Source organism: Micropterus salmoides, unplaced genomic scaffold, assembly GCF_014851395.1.
Source record: "Micropterus salmoides isolate LMB-PRFRI ecotype aquatic unplaced genomic scaffold, ASM1485139v1 Ms_hic_scaffold_11, whole genome shotgun sequence".
Taxonomy (NCBI): Eukaryota; Metazoa; Chordata; class Actinopteri; order Centrarchiformes; family Centrarchidae; genus Micropterus; species Micropterus salmoides.
In genome coordinates, this window is record NW_024040152.1 from 31,732,033 (window position 1) to 31,755,461 (window position 23,429).

The following is a 23,429-nucleotide window of genomic DNA, read 5'->3' on the forward strand; positions in this document are numbered from 1 at the left end:
CTGATCAGCATCTTGCTATGCCAGACATGTGAGGTGGATGGATTATCTCGGCAAAGGAAGTGCTCACTAACCCAGATTTTGACAGATTTGTGAACAATATTTGAGAGAAATAGGCCTTTTGTGTATATAGAGAAAGTCTTAGATCTTTGAGTTCAGCTCATGATGAATGGGGGCAAAAACAAAACGGTTGCCTTTATAATTTTAGTAAGTATAAAAGTAAAAAAAACTTTTAATTTAAATGCACTGCTATAAACACAAAAGTGCAATAATATTTGGTTTGCAAACACTTTAAACAAATGATCTTTTTCCCAGCAGTATTTCCTTTACACAGTAGCAATAAAATATTTCTTGTAAATCTCAACTTAAACATTAATGTATGTAATCAAATCATATATTAAACCAAAGCTGTTTGCCACTGCCACTTTTATCTCCATCAGAGAAAGTTAGAGAACATCAGAACAGGCTCCTTCTGAGCAGAAGGTGAACAGATATAAATCTGTTTTCAGGTATCAGCAGAAACAGTCTGTGTTCAGCAGCAAGTGTCCCTGTTAGAGTGAGCTGAAGTGCTCGCCACACGCCCGCTCGCTGCCGATGCTGCATTATCTTGAACTTTTTGTACGCGACGGGCAGCATGAATCATTGGAAGAGAGACTGATCCTCGCTGTTTGGGAGTTTCCAGATTAAAAATGTGTTGAAATAAAGCAGGACAGCTCTCACTGTCCCTAGAGCTCTTGGATCTGTGTGCTGATCTGGGTCCAGCATTAGACAGACCAACCTGAAGGATCCGTGCCATCCCGGTACAAATACAAGTAGCTATAACCACTGTTCCTGTTTCTGGCAGCAGCTGTTAGCAGCGGGAGCCGACAGGTGTGTGTCTGATGGGATCAATTATATATAACGTTTACCTTTCTACCTAAAGTCTTTGTTTAGAATAATATCATTCTGTTAAACTCTCTGAATCTTCTTTTGTTTGTGAACAAGCTGCATTAAACCATCTGTGCTTTCTAACTTCCACCTCACAAACAAAGATTTCTGTATCAGAAAACACGTCAGACCATGTTTTCTTTATTTCAGCCAGTACGATTCTCTGAGCTGCACTGACTGTTACTGTAACACTAACGCCACTTTGTCGTTTTGCGTTTGTTGCTGGTCAAAGAGTTCAAACCATCAGATTAAATATTTCTCCTCTCCTTCACTTCACTGATCAGCACCTCGATATTGCACTTAGTGAAACTTCTCTTTTTCACCTGTTCTGCTGCAGCTGTTGTTATTTGGACCTTGGGAGGTGACGCTGGCGTGTTTCTGGTTATTTGCATTGTCATTTATGGAAGGAGCCAAGGCGGGGTATGTGGCTCGTGCATATGCGCTCAGTTTAAAGTTCATTGGGATGTATAAAGGAAAGGTGTGTGCCTGGTTTATACATGTGGAGATTTCTCTCTCTCTTCTATCTTTCAGCATAAAAGCTGCGCAGTCTTTTCTACATGAGGCCCCTGGTCAGGCAAGTCACAGTTTGGGGCTAACTACCAACATGTCATGTGTTCAGTCAGTCAGAGTGCTAAAATGGTTACAGATGCTCATTCAGATACTCAATGTTTGTAAAAATATAATCAAAAACTATAAAACAGAGCAGTGTGTGTGCAGGAAAATCACAGCCCTCACCTTTAACTCTCCCTGCCTCAGCTTCCCCTGTGCTGGACCCTCTGTTTTTACTGTAGAGCTACACATGCATGAGAAGAGCATCAGTAATAAATATGAGCAACAATAATCCATTTTCTAATTCTATCTAAGCATAACATGATTGCCTACCCAGCCCTGCACACTGTCCCTGTCACTGTTCCACCACTGAAAGGTGAATTTGGAGCATGTTGTTCCAACATTTTGTTCTTTTTAATTCTTATTTTTCTGGCACCACACATTTCTCTGTCCTCTTTCTTTCTTTCTGCCATATTTACCATCTCTGTTGTCACACAAACCTGATTGAAAGTAAACTGCTATGATCGACGTCGTTTAACCAATCAGATTTAAGCAAAAACGAGGATCAGTGTAAGTTGGGAGGGGCTGCTCGTACCCCCCCTCACTATTGAAGGTATTAGGTTGGCCCGGGTCAGACAGCGTTCAGCTGAAATGGTCCGGCCGTTGGTGAGTCTTCCTGAACTTCCCGATGGCCAGTCTGCCCCTGTACAGAAGCCACTTAGCTGTTTAGGAACAAGATTGCCTGATGGCATGATGGCAGGTCTCCCTCCAGTACAAAGATGTGATGACTTTGTTTAGACACTGATGATCCCGAGAGGATGGATCCTAATGACTTTGGTTGTTGTTTGTAGGCATCAGGTCATAAAACAAATTCCCTTGGATCTGTGTTTAGTTCTCGCTGTACCGTCCTGCAGCTCCCTGCTGTGCTTTTTATACTGCCATAAGTCTTCACATCAACACAGATATCTCTTAGTACTTTGAATAAGTTAATGTTCTACAATTAATAATAAAGCATATTGTAAGGATAAAAAAAGAAATCTGGTTTGCAGTGCTGTACTGAAATTGGATTGTAGTTTAAAAAAAGGTGCACAAATGTGTTTTTGTATAAAGTAAATTAAGCAGAACTAATTGAAACTCAGTATCCTGTAAATGGAAGTACTGTAAATGAAAATACTGTAATGAAACCGTCATTTAATTCATGGTAATTATACAGTTCTGTAAATCTACAGCAATCTTTGGAGGGGTTTGTTTTTTGACCTGCCGACTGGATGAGCAATAATCGAACAGCGTTTCCACCACCTGCTTCTGTTTACGGTTTCTGGAGAGTTTGATTTTTGCCTTTGTGAACACAAACTGGACCAGCTGGAGAACTGATCAACCTCACATTGGTTGGATTCAGGACTCGGACCTTTAGGTGTGAACCCTTAATCTAACAGTAGCATCATATATCATCATGTAACACGTCGTTTCTTCAGCTGGGAGTCAGGGGGTGGGACCTGATTCTTGTTGCTGTAGAATAATTTCCATCTATGGCGATGCTGATTGAGACACAGTTTGTGATGTTGCACTGTGAATAAAGTGAAGCTAAGCGAGCATACTTCACTGAATGCTGAACTTTTCCTTTAACTCTGTATAAATCAGTCTGCTGGCTTCTGTTCAGAGGCAGTTCACTGAGATGTTTCTGAGCTGATAGAATGTTTTTTCTGTCCACGGCTGTGCTCCAATAACAGGACTCCAGGCTGAAGAAAATCACACCTCAACAGGTAAAGAGAGAAAGAAAAGAGAAGGAAAGAATCACAGAAGCAGAATCAGCAGTCAAGATTTAGTTTAATCTCTTGAATTCACTTCTTTACTGATGACTCTCTTGTTTCTGTTCAGAGCCTGATAATGTCAGGTTGGTGGGAGGAGCCAGTCGCTGTGCAGGAACACTGGTGGTGAAACAGGTAGAATGGAGACCAGTGAGTGACCCTTACTCTGACTGGACCCTGAAGACAGCAGCTGTTGTCTGTAGAGAGCTGGACTGTGGCTCTGCTGTTTCTGTAGAAGAGAGAAAGGAGTCCTCATACAGACCTGTGTGGAGGATCAGCTCTGACTGTGTTCAGTCTAGATCTTTTCTGAAGGAGTGTACAAGATCATTTTCCTCTTCCTCCATCCTGGATCTCACCTGTTCAGGTAAGCCCATCAGTGACATCATCTATGACATCATCTCTGACAGTAATGTACCCAGGTTGACACACACTCAGCAGCTAGAATGGCAGCAGACTGTCTCTGGCAGCCATGACAGAGTCTGATGAGCTGCTGCCTCAGTAGGAGCTGAACGCACCAAGATATATATATATATGAAACATGTCTGCTGCTTCAGGAGACCCCGGGGCCAACCACCAACCAGCCTGAAAGGACTCCTCCTTCAGCTTGACGGCTTTCTTAGCCACTGGTTTCCACCAGCAGGGTCTTTGGTTGCCTCCATAACAGGCACCAATGACCTGCCGGCCACAACTTTGAGCAGCTGAGCTCAGCCGGGAGCTCGTCAGTATCTCCACACCCACGTGGCGTCCTCCACCCTGGCAGCTCCTTCAAAGGAGAGAGTCCAGCCCCTATCCCTGTCAGAGCTGTTGGAGCATTTTCTAAGCAGCTTTTTCTTCTGGGTTACAGATCTTCTTGGAACATTAAGACAGAATGAAAAGTGTTGAACTTCTTTGTGTGGAGAGTAAAGATTGTGGAGTACCTGAGCAGAAGGAACAGAGCAGAGAAATGTGCAGATGATGATGTTGTGCTGTTGTTTGGAAACATGTTGAAAGTGTTCAAACGTGGAGAACAAGTGTGACAGAGTATTTTATGGAAATGTGCTGGTGAACTTGCTGCAGTCTGTGCTGTTAGAAAGATGTGTTCTGTTGTTAATGATGAACTGATGTTGGAGTTGTGCTGAGTCCAGTTTGAATCACTGAATTGAAATTCATGACATATTTTTCTTTTGTGTCTGGTGTCTTTATCTCTGATTCATCTTCTATTATCTCTCCAGACTCTATCAGGCTGCTGGACGGGACTAGTCTGTGCTCAGGCAGACTGGAGGTGAAGTCTAACCAGTCTAACCAGTCTAACCAGTGGTGGTCCTCAGTGTGTGAAGCTGACTTTGACCAGCAGGATGCAGAGGTGGTCTGTAGGGAGCTCGGCTGTGGGGATCCTTCAGTCCTCCAGGGGGCGCTCTATGGAGAAGTGGAGGCTCCGATGTGGACCAAAGAGTTCCAGTGTGGAGGCCATGAGTCTGCTCTCCTGGACTGTAGAAGCTCAGGCTCAGCTAGAAACACCTGCTCACCTGGAAAAGCTGTTGGGCTCACCTGCTCAGGTAGAAGAGGAGCTGCAGCTTTGATTTGGTTCATTTCTGTTCTGATGAAACTCACTTTATTGTTTTACTGATGACTCTCTGGTTTCTGTTCAGAGCCTGATGATGTCAGGTTGGTGGGAGGAGCCAGTCGCTGTGCAGGAACACTGGAGCTGAAACATCAGGGAGAATGGAGACCAGTGAGTTACTATTACTCTGTCTGGACACTGAAGATAGCAGCTGTTGCCTGTAGAGAGCTGGACTGTGGCTCTGCTGTTTCTGTAGGAAAGAGAAAGGAGTCCTCAGACAGACCTGTGTGGTCGATCTGGTCTGACTGTGTTCTGTCTGGATCTGTTCTGAGGGAGTGTGTAACATCAGGTTCCTCTTCCTCCATCCTGGATCTCACCTGCTCAGGTAAGCCCATTAGTGACATCATCAATGACATCATCTACATTACATTAAATTACTCATTTGGCAGACCCTTCTATCCAAAGTAACTTAAATTTGAGGAACAGCATACAAGTATCAATACAGTAAGAGATCTACAACTGACAAAATGTAGTCGTAAGAGCTGATAGCACATGGCGCACGGGCGGGCCACATTGTGAGATACCTTCACACACAATCAGAGGGGTCTGTTGCTTGTCCTCCCTGCATGAAAGCCAGACTGCATGAAAGCCATCCGGCCAGCTGCAGCCTGTCCGTGTTATGCCACTCCCCTGGTGAGGGGAGGGAGGCAGGGTCTCATCGCCGCGCCGCTCAACTGGCAAGGGAAGAGGGCGGGGGAGACGTACGTACATGTGGGCTCAGGCCAGCCACCTGACCATGTCATGGAGGGGGGCAAGGGGAGAGAGGATGTGCAGCTTTGCAGCAAGCTCAGGCTGCTCGTTAGCCGTTTGGCTAACACACAGCTGGCTCACACAATGTGGGGAAGTGAGAAACAGCAGCTTCTTCATAATTTCTAGAGAAGCTGTGTGTAAAGCGCAACACTTTGCACTTACAAGAAACACAATTCTCCCGCCTGCCGTGTGTAACGTGTTGGCACACACTTGATGCCATACATCACACATATACAGCGCACATGTACAGTGCACAACACAGCCTGTCACACACCTCTAGATGCAGGAGGAGGGACTGCGTCGGTGATGCCGTGGTCACGCACGAGCCCGCAGCTCAAGACCTTTAGTTCAGACCTTTAGTTCAGATTATCTAAAACTACAGGCAAAGGAAAACAGAGCCTGTGGCCTTACGTACCTTTATCTTCTTGCCTCCTCTGTTCTGTTTTCTTTTTACACGTCCAGACAAATATGATCTTCTCTCGTCAGATACAGCTTAACGAGTGAGTAGTAATGACCGCTTCAAGGGCTCATTTGTCACAGCCTGGCTTCTGTGAAACGAGGGGGAACCCTGATTGTACAATATCAGCCAGAACATTTGAAATACTGACTGACGTACAAGGTTGTCACAATCCTGTCCTGAGTTTCTCTGTGAGTTGGTTTATTTGTCAGTTCTGTATCTGTCATTAAGGTCTGTTATGTTTTGGGTTTCTGTCCTGTCTTGTATCCAGTCTTCTTGCTATGTGTGTTTGCATTTAGATTTGGTCCTGTCTGTTTATGTCTTGTGGAGTTGGTCTGGGCGGTTCTGGCTTCTGCTTGTTCTGTGTGGTGGTTCTGGTCTGATCGGTCCCGTTATTTCGGTGCCCGAGTACTTGTTCAGTTCCGTTCCTGCCTAGGAAATCAGTCAATCAGTCACACACTCCACATCAGACATAAGTAAGCGGTTGAAACAGGGACAAAAATCATGAAGGCCCATAGAAAATTGGGTGGCTACGGCTCAGGAGGTAGCGTGGGTTGGCCGTTAATCGGAAGGTCTGCGGTTCAATCCCTGGTTCCCTCTGGTTGAGTGTCGAAGTGTCCTTGGGCAAGATACTGAACCCCGAATTACAACGGTGGCTGTTCCGCCAGTATATGAATGTGTGTGAATGTTAGTTTCCGTTTGAGCACTTAGGCTCAGTGTATGAGTGTGTATGACTGGTGAATGCAGATGTAGTGTAAAAGCGCTTTGAGTGGTCGAAGAGACTAGTAAGGCACTATACAAGTACAGAGCGATTAATTTACAAAACAGCGATACATTTACAAAACATGTGACACAACGCAAAGGTGGAGCTGAAAAGTTAAGGGAGAAAAAAGGAGTTAGCTGGAGGCAGCTGCAGCAAAGTGCCTCAATATCACAGACTTTTCTTCTGTGCTCCTGTTACTTCCAGCCTACCCGAAGACAGCAGCAAGGATGCCTGCAGCAGGGTGGGACTAACTTGTTACAAGTAAAGCACACTTGCAAAATAAATAAATAAAATAAGTCATTGGCACCTTTTCACCTTCCTTTATTAAAACTACTTTTACTCCAATATTTTCTGTGGGTGGGTGGGCCAGTAATCTACTTTTAATTTTCCATTCATACCTTCAGAGTAAGAGTTAAGAGTTAATCCTGCACTATGGTATAATATTAAGATACGTTTATGCAGTTTGTAAGAATTGTGATGCTAATCTCGGTTAGCATGTTAGTAAGCTGTAGCGTTAGCATTGTTGATACCAGCGCGGCTAACTAAGGCTAATGTAGTTCAGATTATCTAAAACTACAAGCAAAGGAAAACGGAGCCTGTGTCCTTACGTACCTTTATCTTCATGCCTCCTCTCTTCTGTTGTCTTTTTACACGTCCAGATATGATCTTCTTTCGGCAGACATCAGCGTAACGAGTGATGTCACAGGGTCAGTCAGCGTCAGGAGTCTCAGGTCACAGCGGATTTTCCAAAGTAGCCTATATAACTAAATTAAATAACCATTATGCTTATTATCATGCGTAATATAAAGAGCTGTGTTTAATTTTTTTTAATTATTTTATGTTTCTTTTTTTTTTAACGTAGAGCAGCACAGGGACCTGAAGCAGTAAAGGAGAGCCGTGGCCCCTGCCAGGCTATGGTGATAGGGAGTGACAAAGTGACAGGGCCGAGGGAGAGAGAGAGCAGGTGAAGCGGTGAGCATGGAGCAGCTCAGCCTGTATGGAGGGAGGCTCAATTACACTGGGGACGCTGGGGACACGGAGCCACCACTTTTTGAAAGCATTTGTTAAAAATGTTCAGAAAAACAGCTCGCACTAAGAAATGTTAAAATGCTATGAGAACGGTTTATTTGCACAGTAAGCCTGCAGTGGAAATATAGAAGAAACCTGTGTTGTCCAAAAAAGAAAGTATAAGAAGCTACTGATTACTGCTTTCTATTCTATTCTATTTTTATATTCTGAATTGTCACCTGCCACCTGAACTTTGTGCTTCCCCGGTATAGAAATTGTCTCCAGAATGCAGGAAATTAAGTGTTTAATGCTCCAAATCTTCAGGGGGAGGACCATCAACTATTTCATCAACACATTTTTGTTCCTAAATGGTCGGCCTATTAAAATAGATTCTTGTCTTGTTGTCATGGCCCCAGTCTTGTACAATGTTACGTCTCCTGGGCCAAGTGTTCACTCCCCTAATCTGAGCCCTTCAATGGAAGGATGGTGTGTTGGTGTCCCACCGATTTCAGCGGGCTGCCTGGACCAAAAATGCCAGGGCCGATTTTTTTGTCACCGTCCAGCCCTGTTGTGATATCTTCACAGTATCCTGTTGTTGGAAAGATCATCACTTTGTTCTGATGGACATCAGCCTGGTTATGGCTATATGGTGGATAAAACAGTACCGGTGGGCTTTACACATGACGCACAGCTTCTTCTGTATGTAGCTTTACCTGCTTCAACAACGAGCTGCTCCATGTTACTGCCACAATCATTCTTTGTTCTAAAGATTAGCTAGATGCTTTAGAAATAATCAGATTGTTCCGGCTGCCTGTGCTACTGCAAAGCAACAGGTTTGGTTTCCTGCATGTCCGTAAGGCAAAAGGAAAACTAACAGATATGCAAATTATTTTATTCCTTCTGCCATCAGGCTTTTAAATACTGCTGACAGCGGCAACTAGACATGTGCCAGGCATTGCAAATCTCTCTATTTATTATTTACTTGGTATTATTATCTGTTTATTTATTTATCTTCTTGAACTATGGTCCCTGCTTAGTCCATGTATTGTGACCTGGGTATTCGCTGCTAAAGTTCTGGTGCCCGAATCCAATATGATGTCATTGGCAGTGTTTCTCAATGCTTGATTGATTGTTGTCTTCTTGTCTTGTTTGATACGACTGGTAGGCTAAAACTGAATTGCCCTACGGGGATAAATAAAGTTGTTTGAATTGAATTAAAACAATCGTGGCTGGGCAGCAAGCTGATATTTTAAAGTGATCTTTATCAATAAGTTCATGGAGATTTAAAAAGAAAAATAATTTATTAATGTATTAAACAGCTAAATTACAGATAATCAACCATCAAAACAGATTGCTTTCCCTGGAAATAACCTGTTGCACAGCAGATGAAATATATTATGAAATGTACTTTTACTGGCGTAGTAGTAGTACTGTAGTAGTTTTCCTTTTACTTTTTTGGGAGTAATTGTACTTTTTAAAGAAGAGTAAAGATTTTGAGTATTCTACCTGCCGCTGGCCAGCAGCACCAGTACTAGCTCTGCCATGGTGAACATGAGACAGACAGCAGAGATGAGGGCAAGGCAAGTTTATTTGTATAGCACATTTCAACAACAAGGTAATTCAAAGTGCGTTACATAAAACATGAAAGCAACAGGGAAATATAAAAAAGTTTAAAAGCAACATAAATATTTAATTAAAAGCAATGGTAAAAAGCTAAAAACAAAGGAAAAGAAACAGGACAGTAAAAGTTACAGTGCAGTGTAAGTTATCAATAAAAAGAATAATCTTAAATATTTAATTAAAAGCAATGGTAAAAAGAAAAGTCTTCAGTCTTAATTTAAAAGAACTGACTGTTTCAGCAGACCTGCAGTTATCTGGGAGTTTGTTCCAAATATATGGAGCATAATAACTGAACACTGCTTCTCCTGGTTTAGTTTTGACTCTGGGGACAGAAAGCAGACCTGCCCCAGGCAACCTGAGAGGTCTGGATGGTTCGTAACGAAGCAGAAGATCAGAAATGTATTTTGGCCCTAAACCATTTAGTGCTTTGTAAACTAACAGCAGGATTTTTAAGTCAATTATTTGACATACAGGAAGCCAATGTAAAGACCTCAGAACTGGAGTGATGTGATCCACCTTTTTGGTCTTAGTGAGGACTCGAGCAGCAGCGTTCTGAATCAGCTGCAGCTGTCTGATGGATTTCTTAGGGAGCCCTGTAAGGACACTCTTACAGTAGTCGAGTCAACTGAAGATAAATGCATGGATAAGCTTTTCCAGGTCCTGCTGAGACATAAGTCCTTTAATTCTTGATATATTCTTCAGGTGATAGTAGGCTGACTTTGTAATTGTCTTAATGTGGCTCCTCAAAATCAGGTCTGAGTCCCTGACTACACCAAGATTTCTGGCTTGATTTGTGGTTCTTAACATTACAGATTGAAGTCGGGCGCTGACTTTCAATCGTTCCTCCCTGGCTCCAAAAACAATAACTTCAGTTTTATCCTTGTTTAATTGAAGAAAATTCTGGCACATCCAATCGTTGACCTGCTCAATACAGATACTCAGCGCCTGTATGGGATCATAGTCCCCTGGTGAAATGGTTATGTAAATGTGTGTGTCATCTGCATAATTATGGTAACATATTTTGTTGTTTTTCATAATCTGAGCCAGTGGAAGCATGTAAATGTTAAACAAAAGAGGCCCCAGAATGGAGCCTTGGGGAACTCCACATGTCATTTTTGTCAGCTCAGATGTGTGATTACCTATAGACACAAAGTAGTCCCTGTCCTTTAAGTAGGATTCAAACCAGTTTAGTACTGTTTAGTCCAACCCAATTTTCAAGTCTGTCTAGTAATATGTTGTAGACTGAAATTCTGCCACTCTCAGTGTTTAAATGGATGTCAGTGAAGACCTTAACAAGAGCCGTCTCAACCTGACTGAAAGACATCAAAACAGTTATTTAGTGCCAAGAAAGCATTAAGCTGTTGAAAAACAGCCTTTTCAATGATTTTACTTAAAAATGGGAGATTTGATATGGGCCTATAATTGCTCATTAGTGAACTGTCTGGATTGCTCTTTTTTAAGAGTGGCTTAATGACTGCAGTATTCAAGGCCTGTGGGAAAAAACCTGAGAGGAGAAACATGCTGACAATTTGTAGTAGATCTGAGGCCATGCATTTAGAAACATTTTTGAAAAAACCTGTTGGCAGAATATCAAGGCAGCATGAGGAGGATTTCAGATGTTGTATTATGTCCTCCAGGTTTTTATGGTTTATAGAATCAAATTGTCTCATGCTATATGAATTGTTTTTAAGTGGACACAGGGACAAGACATATCCTGTGACTGGCATGGAGGCACTGATTGCTTGTCTAATTGTTTGAATTTTGTCTGTGAAGAAGGAAGCAAATTCATTGCAGACCCTGGTGGATAGAAGTTCAGAGGCTACAGACACAGGAGGGTTGGTTAGCCTGTCGACAGTAGCAAACAGGGCACGTTCATTATTAGTGTTTTTGGTGATGACGTCAGAGAAGAAGGACCGCCTTGCATTTCTCAGCTCCAAATTACAAATGCGAAGTCTCTCTTTATAGATGTCATAATGAACCTGGAGATTTGTTTTCCGCCACCTGCGTTCAGCCTTTCCACACTCTCTTTTTTGAGTTCTAACCAGCGTGGCATTTCTCCATGGAGATCTTCTCTTACCAGAGACCACCTTCACCTTGGCTAGTGCAATGGCATCAATAACATTTGTAATTTTAGAACTGAAATTATCTACAAGGTCAATGACTGAGACCCGTGAGAGTGCGGGTGTTGAGGAGAAAGCCTCAATAAATTTTTCACTAGTATTTTCAGTGATATGCCGTTTTGTGATCACCTCTGTTTTAACATTTGTGTGTACACAGATAGCGCTCTCAAAAAAAACACAGGAATGATCAGAGAGAGCAACATCAGTCACCACAACCTTGGAAATGTTCAGACCCTTGGAGATGACCAAGTCCGAAGTGTGCCCCTTATTGTGCGTGGACTCCGTCAATTTGTTGAGTCAGTCCATAATTATCAAGAACACAAAACAGTTCTTTAGTCCCTCTGTCCTAGGGGTTGTCAACATGGATGTTAAAATCACCAACAATTGCAGTTCACCAAAGTCATTGAAAAAGGTGGCACAGTATTTAGGGGGCCTGTAGATATTTAGAAAAATAGCTCGAAGAGGAATTCAGCTGAAGAGCCACATATTCTTTTTGCATTGGAGGGAGTCATTAAACAAAATGGCAACTCCACCTCCTCTCTTATGCACTCTAGCTTCACTCATGAAACTGAAGTTGGGAGGGGTAGACTCGATAAGGACAGCTGCATTGTTATCTCGGTCCAACCAAGTTTCAGTTAAAAACATGAAATTAAGATTGTGAGTGATTATAAAATCATTGATTAAAACGTTTTTCCTGCCAAAGACCTAACGTTTAACAAAGCTAATTTTAGTGTGTTAAAAACATTATGTGGCCACTTTATTCGACAGGCTGCGGCTGACGAGGAATTAATACTAAATTTGCAGGATATGTTGAGTGCTTCCTGTTTTTTAACACATTCACCATGATTTTTCTGTTACCTATCAAGACAGGGATGGAGAAGACTACCAGCACATTGGGCCCCAGCTTGTCCTGGGAAGAGTCATGAGTGCTATTTTCCTTGTAGCCTGGACCCAGCACATATCAGACAGAGCTTACTGGACTTTTTCGCCATTGCAGAGCAGGGAGGCGGGTTGTGCGCTATATTTGCGACACATGTGTCAAACCTGGAGGACTTAGAACCAGTGGTGTAGGTGGACGGTGAGGGGGTTTAGGGTGGAGAAAATGGGAGAAGAGTGAGGGAAGGTGCGGGGAGTAAATTTGGTCCCAGCTCTAACCAGGTCTTCCATGTGATCAGTGAAGTCCAACAGGGGGGAGAGGGGTGAAAGGGTGTCTGGAGATGGGGATTGGGGGGGTAGACATGTTGAATCCCCACAGAAAGTAAAGGTTTTCAATGAAATGCACTAAATGGACAGTACATGCCGTTGAGAGCCACGTGTTCAATGCCATCCTCTTCGGGTTGGCGGTATAGGGCCACTGATAAACACCTCAGCATTCAAAGAGCTGACTGTGTTCAACAGATTATTAAAGTCATCATTGGCCCCAATGTGCAGTATGATGTTTTTCACAGTAGGATGTTCAGCCACGATATGCAGGATTCTTTCTGCCAAGTCAGACACCGTATCCTTGGAGTATTTTGGTGTTCTTACTGCACATGCTTCTTACATCGTTTACAGCAGAGTCACCCACAATCAGAGTTTGAGGCCAAGTCGTTAGCTTTCCCTGCAGCCTTTTACTTTCTGATTTACTCTCAGTCCTTACCTTTCTGTTTTACTCTCAGTCCTTACCTTTCTGTGTGAGGACGGGATGTTATCCAGGTCATCAGACGGAGATCCAGGGTCCTGCAATAGTGGTCAAAATCTGTTCTGCTGTTGCACACTCGGTTGTTGGGGAGGTTTGTTGCTAATTCTCCCTTTCGCAGCTGTCCACGCTGTGTCCTACTAAGAGCAGGGGTTGAAGAGGCGCTCTGTCTGGATGATAATGCTGGCCAGCCAGTCGCATCACAAATCTCAGGGCGCTGGGTTCTGCCTGTTACTCGTCCTCCCATTTCCCAAGGAAATGATTTACTGTTAGGCTTTGCACCAAGAGCGTTCCAGGGAGGACTCCCACTTTCAGATTTATTACCCAGTGCACAGGCCTCCTGCTTCTTGGTAGTCTTGTTGGCGCTAATTAGCCACGTGTTAGCATGCTCTTGTCCACTGTTTTGGGTTCACGGTGTCATTCCCACATAATCCATTCACTTCCACATTCACTTCTAACCTGCGGATCTTGGTTTCCAGCACAGTCATTTTCTGTAGAAGTTTGCAGAAGTCGTCCGTGGAGAAGGGAGGCATCTTGTTGCTAATTAGCATTAGCTATAACTCCAGTTACTGCAGTACAGGCTAGTGCTATTGATAGGCCGCACTCGTGTAGCACTAAGATCATAAAAGTTTTTAAAGTACGGCAAGAGCCTACTTTATCTGACAGTCCCAGTGATTTAAAAATCCAAGAGCTGCTGACTTCTAGCAGGGGGAAAAAAAGAGAGTTTAAGCAAAAGAATGCAAGGAGAGGCAAGTTGTATGGACCATCGGCACGTCATCAGAGTTTGCACTGAAGACAGTTCTGTGTTCACAAACGTGTTGCAGGGAGAGTCACAGAAAGTGAGACACAGGAAATATCACAGCTCATAAGTGTAACGTTAAGATAACTGAATACATTTGAGCTGTGGCTACATTAATTAGCAGCTGTTACATCTTTTTATGGTATCCAGTCAGTTTTGTTGTAGTTATATTATTCTCTGTCAATTCAAGTCAAATCAGCTTTATTGGCATGAATGTAGAACAACAATATCGCTAAAGCTCCGTCTCTGACTGTACACCTGAGTTTTCATAATCTCCCCTCCCCAGTCTATCTTCTCTGACTGCACATCTCAAACCTCTTTCAGCCACACTAATAAGCACATTCTGTTTTCAAAAGTCATTAGAAATTAGCATTTAAGTGCTTTATTTTCTCTTTAAAATCTGGGGGACATGCCCCATCTGGGGGACATGCCCCAAAACCCCCCTAGCATTTCAGCGCCCCCTACGCCCCTGTATATGTCTCTATTTACGGTTTCATCTCGTGTCGCGAGCTGGCACGTCGCACATATTTGTTGTTGATTGTTGATCTTTGTTGTTGTATATTTTCATGTTGTCAGTTTATATATTTATATGTACACAATATTCTCTTCCGTTGCGTTAATTTTGCACGGCACAGACCCAGAATAATGCTCATGTACGTTGTTCTTCCATTCCATATTTATATATTTCTACATTTATTTATGTTGACTGTATGTTTGTCTACGTGTAGCACCTTATTAACACAGCAAATTCCTGGTATGTGTAAAACACTTATTGGAAATAAAGCTCCTTGTGATTCTGATTCTATCTCAGAGCTGTTCATACTGTTTCATATTGTAGATACTGTATACCAGATCCACCTACCTCAAGTAAATAACACCTGCACATAATATTTAGTTATTCCAGCATCCTTTGCACTGTGTACATGTATGCATGTATGTAGCTGTATATCACATCCACCTCCGACATGTACATAATGATAATAATAATTTACTCCTGCATCCTTTGCACTCTGCTCATTGCACTATTGTCTCAATGTGTCGATATGGTTTCTGTTTATAGTGTGTATATTTGTGTTCTCTATACTGTAGCCTGTGTCTGATTATTGTGTTATAGTATTATTGTATGAGTAAGCACATTGTGAGCAATGTACAATCCAAAGTCAACTTCCTCGTATGTGGACACATACCTGGCGAATAAATCTGATTCTGATATGAAACATCCATGTCTGCTGCTTCAGGAGGCCCCGGGGCCAAACACCACCCAGCCTGAAAGGACTCCTCCTTCAGCTTGACGGCTTTCTTAGCGACTGGTTTAAACCAGCAGGGTCTTTTGTTGCCTCCATATTTTATGGAAATGTGCTGGTGAACTTGCTGCAGTCTGTGCTGTTAGAAAGATGTGTTCTGTTGTTAATGATGAACTGATGTTGGAGTTGTGCTGAGTCCAGTTTGAATCACTGAATTGTTGTTTCATGACATATTTTTCTTTTGTGTCTGGTGCTTTATCTCTATTTCATCTTCTATTATCTCTCCAGACTCTGTCAGGCTGCTGGACGGGACTAGTCTGTGCTCAGGCAGACTGGAGGTGAAGTCTAACCAGTCTAACCAGTCTAACCAGTGGTGGTCCTTAGTGTGTGAAGCTGACTTTGACCAGCAGGATGCAGAGGTGGTCTGTAGGGAGCTCGGCTGTGGGGCTCCTTCAGTCCTCCAGGGGGCGCTCTATGGAGAAGTGGAGGCTCCGATGTGGACCAAAGAGTTCCAGTGTGGAGGCCATGAGTCTGCTCTCCTGGACTGTAGAAGCTCAGGCTCAGCTAGAAACACCTGCTCACCTGGAAAAGCTGTTGGACTCACCTGCTCAGGTAGAAGAGGAGCTGCAGCTTTGATTTGGTTCATTTCTGTTCTGATGAAACTCACTTTATTGTTTTACTGATGACTCTCTGGTTTCTGTTCAGAGCCTGATGATGTCAGGTTGGTGGGAGGAGCCAGTCGCTGTGCAGGAACACTGGAGGTGAAACATCAGGGAGAATGGAGACCAGTGAGTTACTATTACTCTGTCTGGACCCTGAAGATAGCAGCTGTTGTCTGTAGAGAGCTGGACTGTGGCTCTGCTGTTTCTGTAGGAGAGAGAAAGGAGTCCTCAGACAGACCTGTGTGGTCGATCAGGTCTGACTGTGTTCTGTCTGGATCTGCTCTGAGGGAGTGTGTAGCATCATCAGATTCCTCTCCCTCCATCCTGGATCTCACCTGCTCAGGTAAGCTCCTCAGTGACATCATCTATGACATCATCTCTGACAGTAATGTACCCAGGTTGACACACACTCAGCAGCTAGAATGGCAGCAGACTGTCTCTGGCAGCCATGACGGAGTCTGATGAGCTGCTGCCTCAGTAAATCAGGAGCTGAACGCACCAAGATATATATATATATATGAAACATGTCTGCTGCTTCAGGAGGCCCCGGGGCCAACCACCAACCAGCCTGAAAGGACTCCTCCTTCAGCTTGAAGGCTTTCTTAGCCACTGGTTTCCACCAGCAGGGTCGTTGGTTGCCTCCATAACAGGCACCAATGACCTGTTGGCAGTGTTGGGAGGGTTACTTTAGAAATGTAATCAGTAACGTAATCAGAGTACCACAAAATAAAAGTTATTTAATCTGATTACTTTGAGTTACTTTTGGATTACTACAATAATAATAATAATAATAATCCTTATTTGTAGAGCACTTTTCAAAAACAAGTTATAAAGTGCTTTAACAAGTGTAAAGAATAATACAAAAAGAGCATGAAAAATTAATATAAAATTAGTAAAATACAATAAAATAAAAGGGATAAAATAAAGTCAAATAAGATCGGGAAAGGCTCTCCTATAAAAGTATGTTTTAAGAAGGGACTTAAAAGAGTTCACTGACTCAGCCGACCTGATTTCCTCAGGCAGGCTGTTCCAGAGCCTCGGGGCCCTGACAGCAAACGCTCTGTCCCCTTTAGTTTTCAGTCGAGACTCTGGAACAGACAACAGACCTCTGCCCGAGGATCTCAAGGTACGTGCTGGTGCGTATGGGACTAAAAGGTCAGAAATATAACAAGGCGAGAGGCCATGAAGAGCTTTAAAAGTGATCAATAGAATTTTAAAGTCAATTCTAAAACATACTGGGAGCCAGTGTAATGAAGCTAAAATAGGACTAATGTGGTCATATTTCTTTGTTCTGGTTAAAAGCCTGGCAGCTGAGTTCTGGAAAGTCTGGAGTCGATCAATAGATTTTTGGGTTAAACAGGTGAAAAGGCTGTTGCAATAATCCAGGCGTGATGAGATGAAGGCGTGTAAAATGGTCTCGGTGTCCTTAAAAGTTAACATGGATCGAATTTTTGCTATATTTCTAAGTTGATAAAAACATGATTGAACAAGCTTTGTGGTGTGCTGCTCGAAATTTAAATTACTATCAAACCAAACACCAAGGTTCTTTGCCACAGGCTTAATGTGATTTACTAGGGAACCAGCAGATGGCAGTATTTGATTTGTCATCTGCTGGGACCCGATGACCAGGATTTCTGTTTTGTCTGAGTTCAGCTGGAGGAAATTATTTGACATCCATTTTTTAACTTCACAAAGGCAGTTGTTAAGTGAACTCAGCATTCCAGGGTCTGTGGATCTGACGGGCAAGTATATTTGTGTGTCATCAGCATAAATATGAAAAGAAATGCCATGTTTATGGATAATATGTCCAAGGGGAAGCAGATACAAGGAAAACAAAATGGGTCCTAAGACCGACCCCTGAGGCACACCATATTTAACTGGACAGAATGAGGAGACATAGTTGTTTACAGACACACAAAACTTCCTATTTGACAGGTAGGATGAAAACCATTCTAGGGCAGTACCAGAGATCCCCACCCAGTGCCTCAGTCTGTCTAACATGATGTTGTGATCAATGGTGTCAAAAGCAGCGCTAAGGTCCAGGAGTACCAGGACTGAGCACATGCCTTCATCAGCAGACATTAAAAGGTCATTGGTGACTTTAAGCAAGGCAGTCTCAGTGCTGTGGTACTTCCTAAAACCAGACTGAAACTTTTCAAATAATTTCTAAAATCTAAAATTATGTGGGAGGGAGGGATCTAAACCAGGTTTCTTTAAAAGTGGGTTCAGACAAGCCGTTTTAAAATAATCAGGGACACAACCAGTAGATAGGGAGCTGTTGAAAACAGAGATCAAATGGGGCCCAACAGAATCTATTACTTTCAGTAAAAATTTTGTAGGTATTACATCAAGTGGGCTGGAGGACACTCTCATTTGTGATACTGTTTTTAAAAGCTCAGACAAGTCGATGGGATAAAACTGGTTAAAACTCTCTTGTTGCTGGTGAGGAAACTCTGAGTAAGAGGAAGTGGGGGTAATAGAGGCTCTGATTGACACCACCTTATTGGTAAAATAAGATAAAAACAATTCACAGTCATCATTACAATGCCAAATAGGTAAATGAAGACGAGAGAGTATCAGTGATGTGTTGTCTACTCAGTGGATTTTTAGAGAAACATACAATAACAAAATCATCCATTCCCAAAGTTCATGTTTAAATGTCTTTATATGATTTGCTTTGCACTATGTCACCACTGTGGTAGTTTCTGACCCATCAATGACAAAAATGTGTTTTTGTAGGTGTTGTTGGTGATATTTAAGAGTTTGTCCTTTTTAAATGTCGATGACTCATTCTCTGGGGCTAGGCCCCACTGATTACTGCACAGAAACAACTTTATTCACTGACTTTGGTGAAACTGGATCATATTTAATGGAGAAATATCAGAAATATGACTAAAATATATTCTAGTTTTCTCTCTGATGTCTGCCTCAACTCTGTGATTCCCAGAGTTTCCTGATGGACAGATAACTTTACTTGTTGCTGGAGTTAGTTAACAGCTAACTAGCTGCTAACTCAGTTAGCTGTCTAACCACTGGTCCTGTTAGCTCTGCCCGTACTGGGAGCCCGGAGCACCGGGGGAGTGTTAGTGTTTACCAGAGACTGTATGAAGGTGTTTTACTCAAGACCTGGAGGTTTTCAGGATGGGGGCGGGGGGACCAGCAGGGAGTGATGGAGGGGTGCTTTTGAAAAGCCCCAGATCTCAGAAGGATTTTTAAAAAACAAAAATTTAACTTCACTCACTCAACTAACGTTACACGCGAGAGAGAGGGATTAATGGTATTTATTCTCCTGCACATTAGCAGAGAATAAGATGATCGAGCTGTAACTCAGTGTCTGTCCTCTCTGCTCCACCTGAAGCGTCCATGAGCTGCACTTTATCAGAGGAGCTGAAATTAACGTGTGTGGATTTGCGATACATGTAGGAGCCATTATACATTCATTTTAAAATCTATGTTTGGTCCCCCCCTCTTTCCTAATGTAAAGTTTTATTTGCATTGCTTTCCTGGCTCAGGCGATTTCGGAGCATAAAAAGAGGCGGTTTACTAAGAGACCAGTCAATCACTCACAGTCCACATCAGTCGCGGACAGAATGTAGCCTGTAGAAATGTTGAGGAAGAAGAAAAAAAGTTGCTGGAGGCCGGAGCAGCAAAGTGCCTCAATATTACAGACTTTTCTTTGTGCTGCCATGACTTCTAGCTGAAGGCAGCAGTAATGATGCTGTGTGCAGTTACGCAGACCGGCTCTGGTGTCGGGCGCTTGTCACAGTCACAGAGCTGGGCAGATGCAAACATTTAGAAAATCAGGCAAATATCTTTTCAGTTTAAGGCTTTAATGTTCGTTTGTTTTTGTCACATATGGACAAAGTACAGCTGGAGCAAGATTATTCACAGATTTAAAAGTCAATTTGGTAAAACAAAACTTAATGAAATAATCAAAACTAAGCAAATTATACTTTTTCAGTATTATACAATGATGCCATTTCATTTGTTTTTTTCCATTATTTTCAGTGCTTGTTCATATAGTGATATAATGGGTTTAAGAGTTGACTGTGAAGCCTGGCTCCATACAGTAACACAATAAGAAAGATAGGAGAATAGCATGGCATGCATAAACTGCTGCCTTGAGGGGTATATATTGTGTAATCATTCTAAAACAGTTCAAATTAGTCTTTTGTTTTGCATTGTTTTTTAACATCTTTATCAAATTTAAGGTCGGGGTCCTAAATGACACCTAGAAATTTAAAATCATTGACTTCCTCTATTTCCTCGTGATTTATTCTAATTATAAGCTTTAGTTAAGTGATGTTTTTAAGCCATAGAGCAGAGGTCACTAATAGGCGGACCGCGGTCCAGATCCGGACCCAGCCGCTCTCCTCTCCAGACCGCGACCTACAGCCGATTTATTATTGAGACTTACTACCTTACTGCACAGAACGGAGCGTATCTATTTTAAGACGCTTTTCTAGCATTTACTGTACTGGTTTAGCGGCCCAGGAAACTCACAGACCAATCGCATGTGCTCCAATTGTCTCATGTGACGCTGCTCAGCCAATCGAATCTGTCGAGTCAAATTGAGGAGACGAAAGGGAAAAGAGATTTCACATGGATTTTAATCAAGAATGTACATTCCTCCCACGGGCAGTTCAACACCAGAATCTCTCATAGATCTCCAATGCTAGCTGGCAGGACAAACTACAGCTCACGTTTCTCACTGAACAAGAGAAAGTAGGAAAGTGATAGCTCTGTAAGAGGGAATGAAAGAGAAGAGGAGGCATTACAGCTGTTCATTTGTTATGATTTGTTGAGTGTTTATTATAAAATTGGTTAAGACTACACTTCATCATTCTTTTCATTTTTTGAAAAAATTAGGCACTTTATTTTAGTTTACTTAAATTTTGAATTTATTATTAGAGTAGTTATTATTTATTATCCCTCCAGTTTGATGTGAAAAAAGACTGAAATATTATTTGTTGACTAAAAACACATGTTGATACAACTATACGTTATGGTACTGAATGATAACGAAAGTTAGCCGTTATGAAGACCTTTGCTTTGGGAAATTTTCTCTAACGTCCACCTCTGTGAATTCTAATTGAATACCCCTGCCATAGAGATACTCCCTCCATTTCGCTTGTTGGCTGATACATAGACAACTGTGTCATCAGCATACATCTGACATCCAGCTTTTTTACAACAAGAGGGTAAGTTGTTTATGTATAGGCTGAAGAGCAGAGGCCCCAAAATCAAGCCTTGTGGAATTCCCATTGTAGATTCTCGGGGGGTTGAATATTCTGCATTGAGTTTTACACACTGCTCTCTTGATTTGAGATAGGATGCAAACCAGCCAGTTGCTTGCTCAGAAAAGTTAAAAGTACTTAGTTTGTTCAAAATCACTCTATTGTTCACAGTATCAAAGGCCTGTTTAAGATCTGTTCTACATTACCCTTATCTAATGAGGACTTGATGTTTTCAGTGAGGTAGCAGTTGGCCATTTCAGTTGAATACCCCGGTCTAAATCCAAATTGTTTAGGATAAATAAGTAAATTATTTTCAAAGTTGTCAACCAGTTATTCTGCAACAGCTTTTTTCCAATCTTTGAGAGAACTGGTAGGGTAGAGATTGGTCTATAATTGCTTACTTGGTCTGGTGTACCAGCCTTAAAAATTGGCGTTATGACCGCTGTTTTCCAGGTTTGTGGAAATTTACCAACTCTAATGGAAAGGTTTATCAGATGTGTTATTGGTTTAATCAGAGCAGCAATATCCAACCCAAACCAATCCTTTGCCTTTGAATTATTTAATTTAATGATTTTAGCAACTTTCTCTTGGTCAACTTCCTTAATATGAAAGGACTGCAAAGAGTCATATTTTATTAATATGTTATATTTGCTTGTGATAGTTTTACTGCTTCAAAATTTTGAGCAAGCTCCTCCACTGATTGAATGAAATAATTATTAAATTCATTTGCGATTTCTGTACTGTCAGTCATAATCACTCCATTTACTTCCAGCTCCATTATTAATTTTTGTTGGCTGGGCTTTATTTTAGTAAGACTGTTAAGATGTTTCCAAAGAGTAGTACTATTTCCTTCAGATTCTGTTATCAGTTGTGTAAAGTATGTAGTTTTTGCCCTAACAAGTCAATTTCTTAATCCCTAAAAAATTAGGAGGTCCGTAATTGATTTAGTGGACAGTGAATTTTCCAATGCAAGATCTCTTTTTTTTCATTAACTAGCGAATATCATTATTCAGCCAGGGTAAAGATCCTCTTCTTCGTGTGAACTTAACAATTTGTGTATATTTCTTAATAATTTCCTCATAATAATACTAACACTTTAATAATACTAATACTAATACTAATACTACATAACTATTATCTACGTCCGTAGTTTATAAAACATCACTCCAATCAATATTATTTAATTCGTTGTCAAATTGTTGCTTTCGATTTTTTTCTGGTAAACGCTGCTTTGTTAGTTTTCTGACAATAAATGTCATATTAAGGTCAGACAGGCCCGTTATTAAGTTGTACGTCCTTGTAATTCTTTCAGGTCTATTTGTCATTATCAAATCAATCATGGTTTTACTCATTCGAGTGATTCTAGTTGGACCTTTTAACATCTGCTGAAAATTATGTTTTGACATTATCATTTTCAGCTTTTGTTTGCCATGTTTATCTAACCAATTTATATAAAATCTCCAAAAAAAGAGACATTCAGAATGACAATTTAATAGTTTAAACAATTCATCCAAATCACGATAAAATGAAACATCATGTGATGGAGGATTGTACAGGATTACAATATTAAAATTCATCTGGGGGGACAGCGCTATATTTAAGGCTAGACATTCCAAAGATGTGTCCAGTTTGATTTCCTTACATTTAAGAATATGTCATAAAACAATACTCCCCCTCCCCTGCCAGATGATCTGTCCTTTCTATAACAAACATAGCCAGGAACATCAATCATACTGGTTGCGATGTTAGGATTAAGCCAGGTTTCGCTCAGAGTTAGGAAGTCTAGGTTAGAGTCCGTCAGTAGATCTGATCTCCTTTTGATATTATACTCCAGATGTTCAAGTGTCCACCCAGGATACCCTTAGGTTTACACAGAGTCCCATATATCACCTTTACATGATTTACAATCTACAAACCAAAGTTCATGTTGTTTTCATTTGCTCTAGCAGCTTAGGTTGATTGGGAAAGTATGATTGTTCACACTCACCAGACAGATCACGTCCATCCAGGTGGAAAACAGGGCAGACAGGTGGGCCGAGGTTCTGTTGGTCGACACCCCGCTCAAGCAGGTCCGCCGCTCTGCCGAAAGCCGCTGCCCCACCGAAGCTCGCGATTCGCAGCGCCTTGGTTAGTCCACTTGTTGGTGTTTATTGCGAAAAAAGTTGCAGATATAATACAGAGTCAGTAGTATACTGAGAGCATACAGGCCT

The 23,429-nt window shown here is 41.9% G+C and overlaps 1 protein-coding gene across 1 annotated transcript; it reads left to right on the forward strand.

Moving 5' to 3' along the window:
• Positions 1-4,500: 4,500 nt before the first annotated feature.
• Positions 4,501-23,351, forward strand: LOC119898350 (CD5 antigen-like; the record flags this gene model as incomplete). The annotated part of the gene is made up of 4 exons (XM_038712560.1): positions 4,501-4,816; positions 4,910-5,206; positions 15,609-15,639; positions 23,210-23,351. Coding segments are annotated over 4 exons (786 nt in total), but the record flags the coding sequence as incomplete, so codon positions are not given.
• Between the last annotated feature and the right edge of the window lie 78 nt (positions 23,352-23,429).